At 39.5% G+C, this 18,889-nt stretch overlaps 1 protein-coding gene across 10 annotated transcripts in view; it reads right to left on the minus strand.

Annotated features, from left to right (window-relative positions):
- Positions 1-18,889, minus strand: part of dtnba (dystrobrevin, beta a) — a 44,718-nt gene that overhangs the window by 25,173 nt on the left and 656 nt on the right. For 8 of the 10 annotated variants that reach the window (XR_005072552.1, XM_037086689.1, XM_037086690.1 and 5 more), the window contains exons 2-11: positions 11,165-11,215; positions 6,016-6,107; positions 5,807-5,887; positions 5,443-5,656; positions 5,247-5,332; positions 4,114-4,268; positions 3,878-3,977; positions 3,281-3,447; positions 2,210-2,334; positions 790-861 (exon numbers count right to left, since the gene is read on the minus strand). Coding sequence is in view for 9 of the 10 variants with exons in the window: in XM_037086689.1 (XP_036942584.1) it covers positions 790-861; positions 2,210-2,334; positions 3,281-3,447; positions 3,878-3,977; positions 4,114-4,268; positions 5,247-5,332; positions 5,443-5,656; positions 5,807-5,887; positions 6,016-6,106 (1,091 nt within the window). In the remaining variant the exon portion in view is untranslated. Of the gene's footprint in view, positions 1-789; positions 862-2,209; positions 2,335-3,280; positions 3,448-3,877; positions 3,978-4,113; positions 4,269-5,246; positions 5,333-5,442; positions 5,657-5,806; positions 5,888-6,015; positions 6,108-11,164; positions 11,216-15,227; positions 15,314-18,889 lie in introns of those variants that run through there. The other 2 variants (XM_037086684.1, XM_037086685.1) reach the window with 2 other exon arrangements.

The following is an 18,889-nucleotide window of genomic DNA, read 5'->3' on the forward strand; positions in this document are numbered from 1 at the left end:
TATTCTCATTAGCTATGGAGCAAACCATTTTATCTATCTTCCAACCATAAAATGCTACCACATATTTTCATAATGATTTTTGTCAGTCTTAGTAAATCACTGTTATTTTGCTATTTACTCTGCATACATCAAACATGATCATGTTTCTTTGATTTGGTTATATAATGCAATATATTCATATCAGACTTCATCAGAAAAGAGACAATAAAATCCTGAACCTATGTCTGTCGTTAGAATGGTGTTTTCTGCCCTCCAATGTTTCTCAAGATCAAAAGACTAATTCAATGAATAACTTCAAAACAGCAGAAAATAGGGACTACAGTTTGTGTTGCAGCATGATGTGCTCTCTTAGCCTCCATAGAAAAAGGTACATTTATCTCACAATCATAAAAAACAAATATGCAGCAAATAAAAACAATTCAAAAGCTAAAACTGTTTAGAACATGCGATTAGATAAATTACTTATCTGTCTATTAAAATAGTTGCCAGTTCACTTAAATTCTACTTTCCTTGACTCATACTGTTACTTATTCCTGCACAACACACCCAATTTTCATTTTCTTCCAATCAAATCAGTGAAATGAAACTGGCAATGGGTGAAAGTTACAATATAGAAAATAGTAAATTACAATAGGAAAAAGGGAATCAAGGAAGCTAAGAAAACAACATGTTTTGTTGACTCAAGCAATTCATGACCAATGTAACCCATTATTTCTAATCTCCAGAAATCTGCACACTTCTAATAAGAAGACAAACACGAAACTCGTATTTTTCCATAGGGGTCTGTACCTCTTGGAGGACTCGGGCGCTGATGAGGACAGCAACATGGCCTCACTGGTGTTCCTAATAGGACGAGAAGGGCTGCACACACAAACAAAGAATGCATCAGACTCATATTATTAAAAGTGTAAAACCAGAAGAATACCAACATTAAAACAATACACCACAAAGCCCTGCCTATCAGAAAACACATTCTCTCACTCACACTCACATACTAACACGCTCTCACATGCTTTTGAGTGCAATCATGCAACAGTGATTGTACTAGTCTGAGCAAACACAGACAGGGCAAAGATCAGCAGAGACAGCGAAAGACAGAAGAAGAGCACAAGAGTGAGAATGCAGACTGAAGGGAAGTGAAACACAGAAAATAATCCTGACCCAGCATCATTTTAATCATACTCACGACTGTGCTAAGTGCAGTCTCTGTGTGCTGGCCTGAATATGTGCCCAGTGTTGGGAGGTTTGTATTGACCCAGTCTGCCGTGGTTGGGAAAATCAAACAAGGCTGATCCACCAGAAGGGGTGGAGCAACCAAAGTAGTTGGCGATAGAGGTGGGACTTTTGAGGTCTCGTGTTATCTGAACTTTGTGTGAACACGTTTCTCTACCAGTGATAACGGACCAAATGTTATTTTAGTTTGCTCCTCAGGAGTAACTGTTTCACTTTCTGTAACGCCGTTTTCTGTGTTGAGTGTTGTGAACATTCACATCAAGTGTTGCCTGGCTGAACATTTACTAGTGTCCTGTGCAGCTTTAACATTGTATGTCCTTTCTTTAATATTCTCTGTAACTGTGTACAGTCTTTCAGAGGAATAGTATCCTGCCAGTATGATCCAGACAATGTTTTTCTTGCTGATGACTCAATGAAATTTGTAATTAAAAACCAACAAGTTCAAATGATGTACTACTTTAATCATAAGGTTAAGCCCTATGTCTGTAACCTTTAATGTGGAAATACCAAAGCAAATACTGATATTGTTCCTACTCATGGCATTGAGATATAAACGCCATTTACATTCAATGCAAGACTATGAAGCTTTTGCTCAATAGCAACCAATGTGTCATGGGTGGTAAATACAGCACACTGAATTTTATTAAAATACTTGAAGATTGTCTCGAGTCCGCTCCTTCAGTGATTTCAACTTTGGGCAAACTGACTGGAAGTGAGTTAAATGGGACAATAAATATCATACATTTACAGCCACCAGGGGGCAATAGAGAGGGTTTGGTTTCACTTTTGGGGAGCTGTCATGTCATCCGTCTTTATACACAGTTACATAACAGCATATAGTTATAGGTATCATATATAAGCTGATGTTAGGCTCTGCTTGGACTGAACCATCTTACATTGGTTTTCTTTGACTAGACCAATTATAAGCAACTCTTGTGTTAAAACATAAGAGTGTGTGAGTGTCCTGAGGACTTACACTATGTTGGCGAGGTTGAGGGTCATCTCAGGTTCCTCTGGGTATATTGGATGAGGGGGCTCTCTAGATGACACACAGCCCAGAGTCCTGCTCAGGGCTCGACCAAGTTTTGTCGCCGGCGACTTCTACAAACACACACGCGCACACACACACACACACACACGATAGCAAACAGACATGAACTTTGTGACATTTGTTATTATCTTCATTGTTTCTGTCTGTTGTCACATTTTTGCACCTATTCTGTTTGCTTTTTTTTCTCGACATCATTGAAAATGAGGGCTTGCCCTCAATGACTTTTCAAGATTTGAATAAAGGCTGAATGAATGAATAGATGAATGAATGTGTTTAAACTGGAGTGGCAGATGTAACTGAGTTTCTTTGGTGTAACAGTAAGCTTCTGTGTATGAAACACTGAAGATAAGCAGATAAACTGAAAATAAAATAAAGTCTTAAACTGAACGCTGTTGAATTAATATGTAAAGCCTGCTGAAGATTATTAGGATGAGTTGACTGAGATGAGAGGATTCCACTGGACAGGCAGGAGCTGCACTTTTGAGGAGATTTTTCTCTGAAACTGAAACATTAATAAGACAAATTATGCCAAGCCTGGATGATGAATAATTCAACAACTATGTTTCCATCTATTAATACATAATTTCTTCATTGAAAACATTTTCCCCTCAGGCTAGTGCAACTTTTTGGGAATATTTTATCATTTTAAAGATTTTTTTCCTCAAATAAACACATCATAATTAGCAAAGAGTTTACAGTATTTGAAAGGAAATACACCTCTGTCTGGCTACTGACACTTATATACCTACAATTTCTAGATAAAGTGTAATGATCTGTTGCATGTTTATAATGAGTGTTGTTATGAAACAAACTGTTTTAAACCTTAATCTTGATCAGTTTAAACTAAACCTGATTCTAACACGAACCCTACAACCTGTCTTAACCCTCATGCTGCACTGTAAAGGTCATAGTTAGTTCATAACAGTCCTTACAAAGATGGAGGTCCAAGGGCACGCACACCTGGTGTAATGAATGAAGGCTCACACAGTGACTCACCCAGGATGAGTGCTCCTTCATCTGATGCTTGTTGCTATGAGAGCCGCTGGCGTTGCCACGCCAGAAGCAGTTCTGGCAGAGCTGGTAACCCCGGCAACGGAGGCAGCGATAGCGGAAGCCCGTCATACCGTTGCCACGACAGTAGGAGCATGAGACGGGGTGATAGACTGACAGAGAGACAGAGGACACACAAAATCTGTCAGCACAGGTTGATCAAGAGAAAAAAGGGAAAGGTCAGGAAATCCAAGATGGAGATGGAATTAGAGCCAGAATAAAATTGGACTTTTCAGGCCTACATTGATATCAATATTTGAAATAAATCTGATTATAAATAACACGATTTGGCAGTAAATTGCTTTATTTTTATCAATACCTATTAATACCAATAGAAATTGTTAATATATATAATATATATCAATATTTTGGTGATAAAACATAAAAAAAAAAAAGATTTTGGAAACTGGAGACTGAATGTAAAATTTCAGGATACAAAAACAGGTATTGCTGCAATTTACTGGAGTCCAAGTGAATATCAGCCAATAAAATTGGCAAGCTAATATGTTTATGTGTAAGTCTGCGGTGTGTAGGTGTGTGTACCATTCTCCACGTTGGCCATGCGGTGCATGAGAGGCAGCCACACAAGACACTGAGGAGGATCAGCTACAATATCCAGGAACATGTTGAGCATCACCCTCTTCTACAGAGACAACAGCAACAAAAGACAAAATTCTTCATGAAACCAGATTCACATTCAGTTTCACTAACCCTGGGTAGATAAACTGGGTTGTAGAGGAAAACACTGTAGATCTGACAGATGAGGTGTTTGAGCGTACGTGTTGTGGGAAGCATGAGCGCGCTAAAGTGTGTGTGTAGCCAAAGGACGGTCCCTCATGTAGAGCGGTTGGCAGCTTGAGAGCCTCTCTCAGAAAACCATCAAACTTGGACTGTACCAACACGCCACCAGAGTCAGATACCTGAGAAAACACATCTACAAACACACCCACACACACACAGACACACCCACACACATACAAACATAATTATCAAATAAATAACTGTATCCAACCCTAACTTCATGCACACTACCCTAGCCCTGACCAAATAACCAAATTCCTAACCTACATTTTAGTGGTTTATTGATTCAATTTATTTTTGGTTTAATGGTTTGGTAATCTATGTTCAAAGTGAATAAACAAACTGAAACCTTAGAGGTCAACACAATTTCATACTGTTCATTTTGTTAATATTTGGCGGACTCTGCCACCTTTCTAGCTTCAAACAGAATTTGTGGGGACACTAAGTTTATTCAGTTACATTCTTGTGTGTGTGTGTGTGTGTGTGTGTGTGTGTGTGTGTGTGTGTGTGTGTGTGTGTGTGTGTGTGTGTGTGTGTGTGTGTGTGTGTATATTTGAATTTATTCTCCAAAACTGCACCAAAACTGCATAGTGCCCCTTTATTCAAATCGTGGGCAAGTTAACGTAAGCAAACAGCAGCATTGACCCACAATTTCCACAAGGTGGCACATTTGTGACATTTATTCATATATGAAGAAACTCACAAGAAAGAGTTATTTCTCATAAACACGGTACAAATGTGGGTAAAATGTATTGCAATATGTCAGAGTGTGATGTTGTGTAGTAAAATGAATGAATGATGGTAAATAAAAAATGCAAACGTTGCAGTGAACACCTCAGTCAGCAACACACACAAATGATTTAACATTGTAAATAACAAAAGCAAAATTAATCTAACATGTGTATTAACATTTTAATTACGGTAATGTTAATTAAAGTGCATTGCAATGTCAATACTGCACTTACGTGTATAACAGTACAAAAAATATATCATATTTATCTCTGTGTTTATAACCAAGGCCTTTCTGTGAAAGGTAACTTGATTTTAAATGTAAAATCACTAATCTGAAACCGATTCCATGTCGGTTGCAATGGTATTAACTTGTACTTACAACGGAGTTTATCAACCAGTTTCCCTCCACACAACATGGACAGCATCGCCTTCACAGAGAGCACCGTCAAACGGCTGTCTGGTTCACTGAAACACATATGACGTTAACCTTAAGCAATTGGATGTCAAAGTGGAAAGCTGGCTAACAAAAAACACAATTTCCCTTCTTAAGGATCGACAGCTTACTCTGTACTGACCTGTCAACGGTGGCCAGTAAGAACTCAACTAACAGAACAGTGCTCTCTCGTGGGTTGATGGTGTGTGTGGTGGGCAGGCGCTTGCTGAGCTGGTTGAACAGGGAGGACACCAAGTTCTCCAGTCGGATCACAGAGATGCCGGCGTGTAGCTCTACAGCATTCAGACCAGCGTCCCGCACCGCCTCTATCACATTGTATATGTCGATCAGATGCACTGGAATGAGAAAGTCAGTAAATTCTTGACATATTTGAACAAAAAAATTACGATAACTTCCTCAAAAAAGAAGCACAAGACTGAAATTCAAATTGTCATGTCATTCTCTGACTAATGTTGCCATGCTGAAGGTGACCAGGGTTGACTTACAGTTGCATCTCTTCTGTATGTATCTGAGCTTGCAGGCTGTTCGATATGTAGAGAGACATATGGCATCAAAGTTCTGCTCCCCTATGATGAAAAGAAAGACTCTGTCAGGTACTGATGAAGTGAAATCCACATGGTTGGAAAGGAAAAATCCACTCTGGGCACCTTGCAGAGACTATGTATGGCTTATATTAGGAGACAAGGTCACTCACCAAGTTCCACAAAAATCTGTCTGGCCTCTGCTCCTGGTGTTGCTGGGGTCCCCCTACCTCTGTCTCTCTGCACCCCCTCCTCCATCACCATCCTGCACAAAACACAAAACAGCAAGAAAACTCAGAACCAGGCTTTTCATCCCAGTATTGAGAGACTCTAAACACAGTAAAACATTTTAAAGCTCTAGTTAAATGACAAAATGAAATGATTTGAATCAATGAATGTATTTGTTTTAGCCAAAATACACTATAACTTTTCCTGTTTGGTGTATGAGTTGGCTAAAACATTGGTTTCATCCGCAGTCCTCATCTTGTACATTGTGCTTGAATGAGCATTGTTTGGAGTTGACTCGTGCATTTCCGTTGGTGGGCTTTCACAGGAAACATGGTCGACAACAACTTCAAAGACCAACAGCAATCGATTCTTGAGATGTCGTCTTTGTTTCTGATGGATGGGATTTGTTCAACTTTTTAAAAAATGACTTATAATTAAGAAACTGCATGGAAAACACAACCCTGATACTGTTAAACATGGCACTGAGTAACTATAACTTTTATTTTTACACTCAGGTCTACTGTATGCATACCAACACACCCAACAGCACACGCACACAAATTACAGGCAGGCTGAGAGTCAAATTCAGGGCCACCAGAGGATGAGTTGAGTGCCTGGTAAATAAACACATTAATGAGAACAGCTGATGAAATCTGACCTGTGGGCTGGCATTTAGACAACTTAACAACTGACAAACAGGGAGAGACGGGAACATGGGACTTTCACAGACTACATGACTGTGAGAAAGAAAGAAAGAAAGAAAGAAAGACAGAAAGTAAGAAAGAAAGAAAGAAAGACAGAAAGAAAGAAAGAAAGAAAGAAAGAAAGCTGTCAACCACTGCTGTCAGGTGACTCAGAAAACACCAGAGGATATCAGTAGCCATGGTAACTGTTACACTACACCACACAAAACTGAAACACACATGCATTTGCAGACACATACACACACAGACAAATATTTGCATTCCTTATACAAATGCAGTGACAAGCCAACCCCCCAACACACACATACCCAGAAACACACATGGATTTTCTAAGAAACTGACACTTGCACGCACACACACACACACACACACACACACACACACACACACACACACACACACACACACGCATGCACACATTCCAGAGAGGATTTGAATGCTTCCCAGGAGACTTCATGCTCCATCCAGACAAAAGAAGGATTCCTCCTTTCTTTCAGTCACTCTCTCTCCCTCACACACACACACACACACACACACACACACACACACACACACACACACACACACACACACACACACACACACACACACACACACTCCCTCTCACATTGCCACACATCTTTATACAGCTGTTTCATTGCTTTTCCTCACACTCAAACACATGCTACAGGTTTTTTGATTCCAGTTAAGTGCAACTTTCTTTCCTCTAATCCCAATGTGCTCTGTGGACAATTGCCACCTCTTCAAAGTGCCCTTGAATAAGACATTAGACAACTTCTGTCAGAGGAGATCTCATGTTACTCGACTCTAAGTTCCATCGTAATTGCTCATACAGCAAAAGTGTGTGTGAAGATATCAAATAAATTTGATTAAAATTGGAATCTACATCAGGATACATCAGGAGCTTAGGACAGCTGTTACAGTGCATTCAGATATTTGGACAAAGGGACCAGCCGTCTCTTCCCTCAACAAACATTTCATGCACGCAGCTGTAAATGGGCGGGTTTTTTCATTGCTCATTACTACTACAAGAAACAGCAAGTATGCTCTATTATATTGCCTACTTGCTTGACAAATAGGTTAATTTCCCTTGTGCTTTAATGTTCTTTAGATAATATCTTAAGGGCTGCAACTATTGGTGTAAAATGTCAGGAAACAGAGAAAAACTGTCTGTGGAGACGGCATCAAATTCTTTTTTTGTGCAACCAAGCGTCTAAATTAGAGATATCCATTACAGATCACACAAGAACAGTTGAAGCAGCAAATCCTCAGATTTAAAAGGCTGTAACCATGAAAAGTTGGAGTTTATACACTTTAAAAATGACATCATTAATGAATCAATTCTTATAATAGCTGATTAGTAACTGCTGCCCGTAAAACCTTTTAAGAATTGTCTTTAGCTTCCATTATCTAGTATTACAGAAACAATAAGGATCCCAAAGCTGTAAAAAGATTAAATGGCATTGCGGCTCTGGATCTTCAAAAGAAATGGAGCTGGTCTTGGTTGGTTGAGGCGCAGTTCCACTAATTCCTAGAACCAGCTTGCTTGAGATCCTTTGTTACTGGTTCCTGTATCTATGCATCCAAGCACATTTACATAAAAATAAAGCTTTCATGCTGCACTGCGACAGAACATTTTCGCTGCTAGCACCATAATGTGACCCTATAATGACACAGACTGCCAGACGTTGTATACATATATCTGAATGCACCTCCAAACTAACGTACAGATCCTCTCATAGCAGGGGGGGGGGCAACAACAGTTGCAGACCCTGACCATGATATGCTTAGAGTATCTGTCCTCCTGTCTAAACTGTCCTCCGTTATCAAGATGTCCTTAAAAAAGATTGAAGATTAAGTGTTAAGTTTGCAATTTTGGGAAATGTCCGTACTGGTTTTCTGGAGAAGAGTTATATGAAAAGATTGACCACCCTGCATGTTTTGGTCTGGATTAAACAAACAATATGACATGTTAAGCAGTGATCTTCTGATGTGCTGTGCAGATTTTCTTCGTGTCAGTGTTGTTTCCAGTATTTATGCTGACCTAAAGTTACCAGGAGTTGGCCAGAGCAGCTAAGCTTGTTTGCCAAAATGCTGAACTATTCCTTTAAAGGACAGCCAGCCATGAAAGAAGGCAGTTGAACAGGTGGTTGCATGTGAGTCAATGAAATGTTTGTTGCTGAGAGCTTTTCTTGATGCTAATTACGACTTCACTGACGAGCTGCTTGGATTGGATGTTACATGAGTTAAGTAAGAGCTACGACTGTTTCCAAAAGTCTCACCAGTTACCACACTGCACTCCCATGGTGAGAAAAAAAGTTATTTCCAGCCTGTCCTTACTGATAACTACACCCTGTCTGTCTGTCTATGTCTGTCTGTCTGTGTATAGTTGACAGGGAGGAACATTTGGTCTGTGAGGTTTGCTTCCTATTTTAACTCTGAAAGCTTGAAAGCTATAAACCTTCTTCCTGCAATTACCCCCAACTATGTCAGAGGGCAGAAACAGCTTGGCTGCCGTTTCCAGTTCACTGCGTCTAAGACAAAGGTTGATCACAGGGAATGGATCCAAACATTTGGACATTTGCAGAAAGTCCACAATTAAACAGTTCTGTCTGATCCCTGCTTCCCAAATGAATGGTGCACCTGCAGCTACCTGACCAAAATCCACTCAAATAATAAAATATTGAGTCAAATATTGCTGGTAATAATAAACACACATCTGCTGAAGCAGTTCTAGGCTTACTTAGTGCTTTTTTCTTAAATATTATGTTTTAAAAGAATAACATCTTTGCCATGTCTGTTACCATTGTAATTAAGTATTACATTTATTTAATTATTTCTCATTCATCAAAGTCATGTCATCAAAGATAACATCATACCAGCACTTATCAGTGGCTGAAAGTTGAAGATTCACTTTTTGGTTTATGGGTTTTGGCATCAAAAGCGAGTTGCATCCTCTCCTATCAACAAACATCATGATAACCTAAACGCAGCTCATCAGGAAATCAGCGATCTGATTTTTTAAAGTTCTGTCCTTGTGAGGAGAATGACAAACTATAAAAGATGTGTGACGCTTTGTGGGGCTGTACTGAGGCTCAGTAGTCCCTTGCTATGCTAACATCAGCACGCTGACGTGGTCACAATGTCAATACTTACGTACATGCTGATGTTCAGCAATATTTACCATAGCAACCATCCTCGCACAAATCATGAAGTACAGCTAAGTCTGATGTGAAAGTCTTTATTTTTGTAGGTATTTATTCATATATAATACTATTGACTCCTATCTGTCTTTAGTTTTTATCCATGCAGGTTTTGTTTTGCAAAACTGTCCAGATAAGTTAGATCTGGATGTCGTCACAGTTCTAAGTGAGTAAGTTTCTAGTCAGGGCCACTGGGAGAAACACTACTGTGCATATTCACTGAGCTCCAGAAGCAGGAATTAAACCTGGAAGTTAGACAACTTTTGGTGTATGTGCCAAGCAAAGCAATTCTCAGTGGACTGATTGGAGGGGATCTTTGCATTCCGTATTTAGTTCTATCATCTGACTAAACTTCATGGCAATCTATCTAACATTTAGGGAAATATTTCAGCCTGGAACGAATGACTGACAGACTGACAGACCAACACTGCACTCATGCAAGCCAGACTGTAAGCATGGCAAAAAGTACAAGTGTTTCAGCTTTGACAACTGTCTAATTGTTTCTGCTATTACACCACATAGTCATTACATTATTTGGATGAGTAGCAAAGTAATTGCTTTACTAACATGTTGCTCTCAAAATGATTATGGCCTCAAAACACCAACTGCATCATATGTTCAGGTGATACTGATATAAAGAGCTTTACTCACAAAACAAACTGTATTCTTGAATGAGCAGTGAAAATGTCTATATGTTTCCAGTTTCGATAAAAAACCCCACTCGCTCAGTGGAAACTCTAAGGTGACTGACAGATGACTGATTTTTGTGCTCAGTTTTCTCTTTGTAGCTCAGCTATGGAAAGTGAAGTGTCGATGCTGAGAGACTGAAAGAGAAGGGAACGGAAGTGGGGTGGTATATACAGCTGACTGACTGCAAGCGTGCTGTTCTCTGTTTGTGTGGGTGGTGATGCACACTGCTGTTGCACCATGGTGTTTTATTATGGCTGACATTTGCTGAGCTTTACGGAAACAAACACACAAGGAACACACACTGCTCCAAATGCACAGACACAGAACCGGAAGACACACTCTCAGTCCTCCAACAAATTCTGCCAAGACAGGAAACACAAAAACATAACTGAATGCTTCGATTTAGCCTCTGCGTCCCCATTTAAAGGGTGTGTTGTTTGTGTGTGTGTGTGTGTGTGTGTGTGTGTGTGTGTGTGTGTGTGTGTGTGTGGTCATACCTCTCTGTGTCAGGGGGTCACACAGGACAGAGGAGCCTCAATAAAGGATGTCTAGGAGAGACACAGAGAGATGAGAAAGGCAATTTGAAAAGTCTTTTCAGGCTGTGGACAATAATGTCAAAGGCTCTTTGGAGACAGAAAGAAACTAGTGTGGCACAGACACTCGCCTACAGCTCTATGCTCTGCACATGTTTGCGTGGCATCAAAGTCCATTCTTATTATGTTATGAACAAATTTGTTTCAGTTCTGTACTCTGTCTGATAGGATGAAGGAGTCTGACTGATTGTAGCTCACCTTAAACAGCTAAATATCCTGTAATGTTCCTTTTTATCCGTTGTGTTTTGTCAGTGCATCATTCTATGATTGTTTTATGACTTTTATGACATTAATTCACATCTTCAGCTGGCAGATTGGCTCTGATTTAGAGAAAACAACTGTTAGTATTATTGAGTGATCATAATTATCACTCTTATCTGCAAAACTAGAACTTCAGATTGAAAAATAGCCCTAAGTCCTCACTGTATTAATGCTACAGCCACACTTGTCATTTCATGCTACTGCTTTACACATTTGAGGATGGTTTATATAAATTGTAACCTCAATCAATACCCTGTTCTTTTTGATTCATGCACTAATTGTTCTCTTCAATTGTGACAGGGTTCCTACACCTTCTTAAACATCAAATTCAAGGACTTATCCAGGTCTTTCCAGGCCTAATTCCCACACATTCAAGGGCCTACATAGCGTAGTTTGAGAAATGGATTAATACTACAACATTAAATACTATTACAACACTGAGAATTTCAAAATAAGATCTAGCAGAAACGGAATCTGACAAATACAATGGTTTCACACACTGACATGTAATTAGGCTCTGTTCAGCAAGCTCTCACACCAGCACAGTAAGCAGTCCTCCCAACAAAGGACGAAAACATTATCCCACAAATAGTCAACTCAAGACTCATGCACACAATGAGCTCAGACATTGGATATTTCTTGACATGCATCATATTTCTGTTCACAGTTTCTGCATTCAAGAATTTGTGCAGACAGCTTTAAGAAATGGCTGTGAATGTACCCAAAGGGTGTTGGCTGTGAATGTATCTGAATGGTAGTAAAGACATCTGCAAGAAGAGGACAGTACATCCTGTCAGCAGGTGTCACAGCAAGAAGGATGGACAGATATTTTACAGAAACTGATTCATTGTGTACTGCAAATATTTCCTCACCTTGTAGACAAAGTAGCAACAAACATAAGGCACTGACACAATGATGTGCTATTGGCCAGGTGAAAAACTAAGATGTGTTTTTTTGCTATCAAATAATCACTCGACATGTTGACATAACAGTTACAAGAATGTGAGTTCCTCGCTCACAGCCAATTACCTCAAATACCACACATGACGTGAATCATCACACTGATAACTATCAGCCTGCCCCTACATCATCCGCTTTATTTTTCCCTATATGAAGTTTCAAATTCAAGTTTTACATTTTTGTTGCATGCATAAAAAAGTATGTTTTTTCAAATTGGCATTGCTATAACAATAATTTTAAATGATACTTCTCTGTATTGATGAAAAAAAGAAGGTGCTCTTACGCAAATCCATTTGTTGACCGACAGAAATGTAATCTCTGCTTTGATACTCACTTAATTATTCAATTTATTTATACAGCAAAAATTATAAACATTTGACAATTTGGGATTTTGCTATAACAGTATGTAAAAGGCAATTTTCCCTCTGAGTAATCTAGTAAAGCCAACTCTGATCCTGAATATGTCTGATAAAAGGTTACAAATAGCACTGGCGAAGAGGTGGAGGCAAACATTTGATCGGACACCACCATTTCTGTAAACTCAATCACCTAAAAAGCTGCTGACAAGGGCTGATGCCAGTGCTAGTTGTGTGGGACACACTGCAACAACTGGAGCCACGGACACTCACTGATGGCCCCTACACTGAGGCCCAGGACGGCTGACCCTGGTGTGTCAGGGCCCTGTATCAGTGGCTCTTAAAGGACAGACCAGGGACCCCCAGGGCTCGTTGAGGGGGGTCCCCTGCAAAAGAAGAATCATTATTTTTAAGTAACACCAATACAGAATGTATTTTAAACTATTTTGATCATGTGTTTCAAGCACTTTCTGTGATAAAACATATAAAAGTTTAATTCTTATCAGATAGGGGACTCTGCGACAATATCTGGGAATGACATGAAAAGCTTTAAGAATTACTGGCCTAAATGATGGATCAACTGCTCAAAAAGTAAATAAAAAACATAAAATAGTCCATGATGATGATCATCATCATCAGTTGCAGCCCTATGCATATGCACTGCACACGCACATACACTAAAGTTATCAGCATGGCAGCATTATGTAAATATTATGATCAGTCTCATCAACATTTACTTCACTCTGCTCATTACAGGATGTTTGTGTGTAGGAAGGCACTTCGCATCACTGCAGACCACCCAACCAGTGCACCTGTTCATTTACCACACAAACACACACACACACACACACACACTACAGTATTTCATCAGAAGCATGGTTACGTTTATGTAGGCCCAGCTCCAGAAGAGGCAAATGGTCCAGAAACAATCACACACTATCTCTTCGTTCTCTCTCTCTCTCTCTCTCTCTCTCTCTCTCTCACACACACACACACACACACACACACACACACACACACACACACACACACACACACACACATTCTAAGGAATCAGTTGCTGTCAGTCTAAAGCATGCAAACTACAAATCATTCTGTATCAACACCCACACTCGACTCACCGCTGTGTCTATGGGTGAATCCACAAAATAAAGTTTTGTGGAGCAGAAGCAGCGATGACACTAACACCAATAGGCGTCAGTCAGGCAGGCGAGGTGGTACTAAAGAGGGGTAAGAGGGTGTTTACCACCCGCTGTGCACCACACACACACACACCACGCATGCCACATGACCACATTACCATTTGCAGCTGCTTGCTATTCTCACTGTCTGCCCTGACAGGACCTGACTAGTGAGTGTGTGTGTGTGTGTTATACATGGCATATATACAGTACACTACAACTTTAGACACAGACGTCGCTGAAATACCTATGAGCTCCATTTATCCTCTAAACGACCCTGTTCTGTAACACGCGAAACAGATGAGGCTTGTTGGCCGCACCCACATATCCCAACAAAAGCTCTGCAGCAACTTATTTTTTATTTAGAGTTAAGATTTCAGGAAATTGAGGGGATTGGAAGTTGGGGGATTTTGAAGTGCTGACTGCATTACCGGTAGTTTTCCTTGGTCTCAAATGTCCTGAAACATTTTTAGGCATAATGGATACCAAACAAACTGTCACTTGATATTAAATAAAAAGCTGGAACATTTTAGCTGAGGTTTCTGCAGGACAAGGAATGCAGTTAGCCTTTTCACAGAAAAACAGATTTGGTTCGGTCAATGTAGTCGAGCCCTTGTATACATGTAACGCATGTTGAGATTGAATGTACAAAGTATGTACTGATTAATACTACATTGTTGATTACTGGCAGCCTGACTAACCAGAACTGATTACAACATGCTGCTGCAAGCATGCAATCATATGTCTTAGTAGTAGATCATTTTTTGCTGTTCTAATTGTACTCTGGGTATAAATAGAGACTTAGATGTTGCATGATGGGAGGGCTGTTATCTAATAGTCATTCTACAATTATAAAGTAGATAAAAGTAGCAAATCCTTAAATCTATGTAGCTGAAATCAACAAATATTTGACATTTTGCTCGAAACTGATCAAGGAACTAATGAATGTTCTCTCAAATGACGAATCGATAAATCAGCTTATAGTTTGAGCCAAAAACAATGGTCTAATTGGAATACACTGATGAGGAAAAAATCAAATCGTTATATATTTTTGAATTGAATTTTAAAAACAGTAAACTGTTTCACTTTCTAAATACTATCAACTGCTCCAGTTACAAGCAGGTTGAACCGAAAGCACAAGTCTTGCTTCTCCAATCTCTGAGTTCTGACCTCTGATCCCGGCCCTGCCATAGAGACAAACTGACTGACCTGACCTGACCCCAGGGTTGTCACCAGGCAGGTAAAAACAGAAGCAACCCGTCTCTGGTTACACATTTAAGATGGACAGCTCGCATGCCAAGGGTGTGTGTTGGACCGGACCAGACTTTATAGCATGTTCTGAGGTGGAGTCATGGTGGGGTCTGTTGTAGAGGAGTTGACAGGTCTAAATAGCCGGAAAAAACAAAACCCAGAGAACATATTCCATCCAAACCCAAATTGTACATTAAGCTTGAACTGAATTTAAGGATTTCTCGAAGACAACTAGACTCAAGTGGGCGATATTCAATGATTTGATGTATCCAAACTGTTTATTTTAATCACATTTAAACTGGCAAAAAGAAATGCATCAATAAATGCATCTCCCCTCATTCATTTTAATGGGAAATTCACAAACATTGACACAGCGGGCATATGTGCCAAGTTCCACACTGGGATTTGGCAAAAAGATATGTAGTCATCCGGCAAAAGAAAAAAAGGTTGAAATTGGCTCAAGACACCAGGCACTGCCATGTCATCAGTTAAGATGCTGGACTGGCTAAATGAATGCATAAACGCTCACATTCTTGGAAGACTTTTTAGTATTTCTACTGCTGATCTAGTAATTGTGACAAAAAGCAAACAGAACTACTGCCATGACAATTTTGTAGACATGTTGAATCCAGTCTTCCAGTCAACTTCCACTTGAACTGCCATTTGAAAAGCTTCCACATCCCTGGATCTATTACTCAAACTGATCTACCTGGGTTATATTTCATAGTCTTATTATTGCTTGAAGCATTATGCCCCAACTTACACAGATCCCTGCTTTGTTTTAAAGTAACACAGTGCTGTTTTCAGTCTATATTTGTGAACATAACATGACTGACCTTTTACCATTACTCTCACATCCATTTGTATTCACACAAACCCTAGACTTGTGTCTGAAACCAATGAACACTTAGGTCTAAAACTGAAAAATTAACAGATCTGGCTTTCGGGTTGGAAGATGGATGGTATGCCAGTAAGACCCCCATGCCAATTCCAAAGAAAGGGAGGAAGAAATGAGGAAAGCAACAGTAAAGCATAGAAAGAGACAGGTACAGCAGGAATTAAAGATGACTACATAAAGAAGGAAGAAAGAGTGAAAAAAAGAGATGGTAAAAAAGACAGGAAGAGTATGAGAGAAAAATAAAAAAGAGAGGAAGTGAATGTTCTGTCTACTCCTGGAGTAACTAGAATGCATAACAGAGTAGAACTATCTGATTGTTTGGTGTTAAACTTTCAGCCCGACATACCTGACATACTGTACAACATGTGCAACCCGCTTGTGGGTTTAATAAATACTTCAGGGGTGGGTAATACAGTAAAATAGTAATATTAGTATTGTTAGCACCAACAATCTAAATTTTTTGGACTGAATTACAAAGATTTAGTCACCGAGCTTTATAGCAGATGTGTGATCAGCTAGACTGGTTCAGTACCAGTGAACTTAGAAACCATTGCAGGACTTCAAAACAAGCTGTTATACCAACTATTAATCAGTGCCAAAAATGGGTTCTTCTTCTTTGACTAAGCTTAACTAGCCTTTCATTACACTTTATTTTACGGCTAGCCACCTGAGCATTACCTCAGCAGCATCAAACATACCAAACCATAAAGGAGTAGAGAGCTCTGAGGTCTCCAAAAGTATTGGAGGGCCATCCAAATGAGGAATACTTAAATTTCACTATAATTTAACTCTAAAGAAATTATATGAACTAGAAGTTGGATAGGGAAGACTGCTCTTCTAACTATAGGTTTCAACCTTAGTGCCATTATCTCCCCACCCACAGTGGAGACAGTAACACAATCAGCACCGCTGTAAATCAGTCACAGCTAAAGTCTTTCCATATGGAGACTCTGAAATTAAATGTGATGATGCAGAGGCTGGTGTGAAGAAACCACCAAGGATTATCTTCAGGTGAATCATATAAAACACTGAGCTAGGATGCATGCATACATTTTTAATACCGGATTATTATGTGCAGAGTGGTGGGATGGTTAATCATCATTGTGCTCTCTCATTTTAGCCCATTAGAGATGTAAACAAACCGCCCACCGCCCAATCAGAGTACACAATATGCATCTGCCAGGGAAAAGTAAAGACCCTCAGGGGACAGTTTGGGACAAAGCCCATCAGTTACTGTGATCTCTCTCTCTCTCTCTCTCTCTCTCTCTCTCTCTCTCTTTCTCCCTCTATGTCATCAATCTCTTTTTAGTTCCCTCCACAGGGCACAACAGTTTGGAAAAGTCTGCAACCTCATCGGACACACATTTAAAAATACTCTAATTGTGTTTTTGGTCAATGCTTTTTACTTGACCATATGTTTCAGTCAGAATCTAAAATCACACTGCTAATGAACTTGATCTTTTGAGAACTTTATGAGATGTCTCTTTGGTTTATGGTCACAAAAAGTTATTTTAATTTTGACAACTCCACCTTTATATACAATCAGGGTGGGAGAAAAACTGCAGAGAACTGAATAAAAGCATTTTGATTTAATTATAAACTAAAGCAGTGGATCCCAAACAGTTACAATCATAAGTCACTGTTGTAATACATAACTATACAACAAGTAATTCGTTTTTATCTATCTTATTTTCTATATGAGTATTTTTTGTGCATTAAACTCTCAATACAGAGGCACTGTCTTTAACTCAAAACCCTAAAAACTTTCCAGGGAACCTTGTTATCCCTCAAATGTTATTAGCCATTAGTAGAGAAAAAAATGAGTAAAGAGTAATTAGATAATTGCCATTATACAGGCTATTTTGCACAGACATGATTAATAAAGGTTTGCCTTGAGAGTCTGGACTGCCCTTTGGTGCACTTTAGGCACATTAAGCTTGAGTCTGAACTTGAGCGTGACAATGAATGGACATGCACCCATATCCCAATATCCCTTAATAATTTTGAGTAGTGTAAATGCGCTGAACACATTTTGGGGTGCAGGGGTTTGCGGGGGTGGAGCTGCCTCTCTGCATGAGCTCCAGAAATGCTTGGACCATCTCTGGTAACACATTTTGGCAGGCCGGGGGTGTGATAAATCATTTCAGCTGACCCCACAAGTCAGACAGGATGATTCATTAGAATGCTGATTCATTAAAATACGCTGTGATTCATACACCACTTAATTTAACCTAATTAACCAGCCGAATACTGACTAATTATCCTCATGACTCTTACTAGTTAACTTTCATCTGTTTCCATTTAGCTTGTGGCATTTTAATTGTGCACACACGCAGCATGCCACTTCAATCAATCACACCCACTGGAAAAGCTTTGCCGAAATCCACAGCGGATAGTAATGATTCCATTTAAGTATTGAGTTATATACTACGAAACCTGTATGTTTGGCGATACGCCAGGTAACGTAAAATTGTCAGATCTTTGAATGGAATAACGTTCCTCCCATACAAGAGAACAGCGCTGCTACGTACAGGTCAAACACCAATAGTAGTTTTGATTTGAAAAGTGGGCATGTCTCGAGTCTAACGTTACTACAACTCTCAGCACGGAGACAGGCACCGCGATAGAGATTTTTTTTAAGCACAGTATTTGAACGGTCTCTTGAGCTGCCATGAATATCAAAGACTTGAGTCAAAGCTCATTTTTAGTTCTGCCTACTTCT

Source organism: Acanthopagrus latus, chromosome 22 (genome assembly GCF_904848185.1).
Source record: "Acanthopagrus latus isolate v.2019 chromosome 22, fAcaLat1.1, whole genome shotgun sequence".
NCBI classification, from domain to species: domain Eukaryota; kingdom Metazoa; phylum Chordata; class Actinopteri; order Spariformes; family Sparidae; genus Acanthopagrus; species Acanthopagrus latus.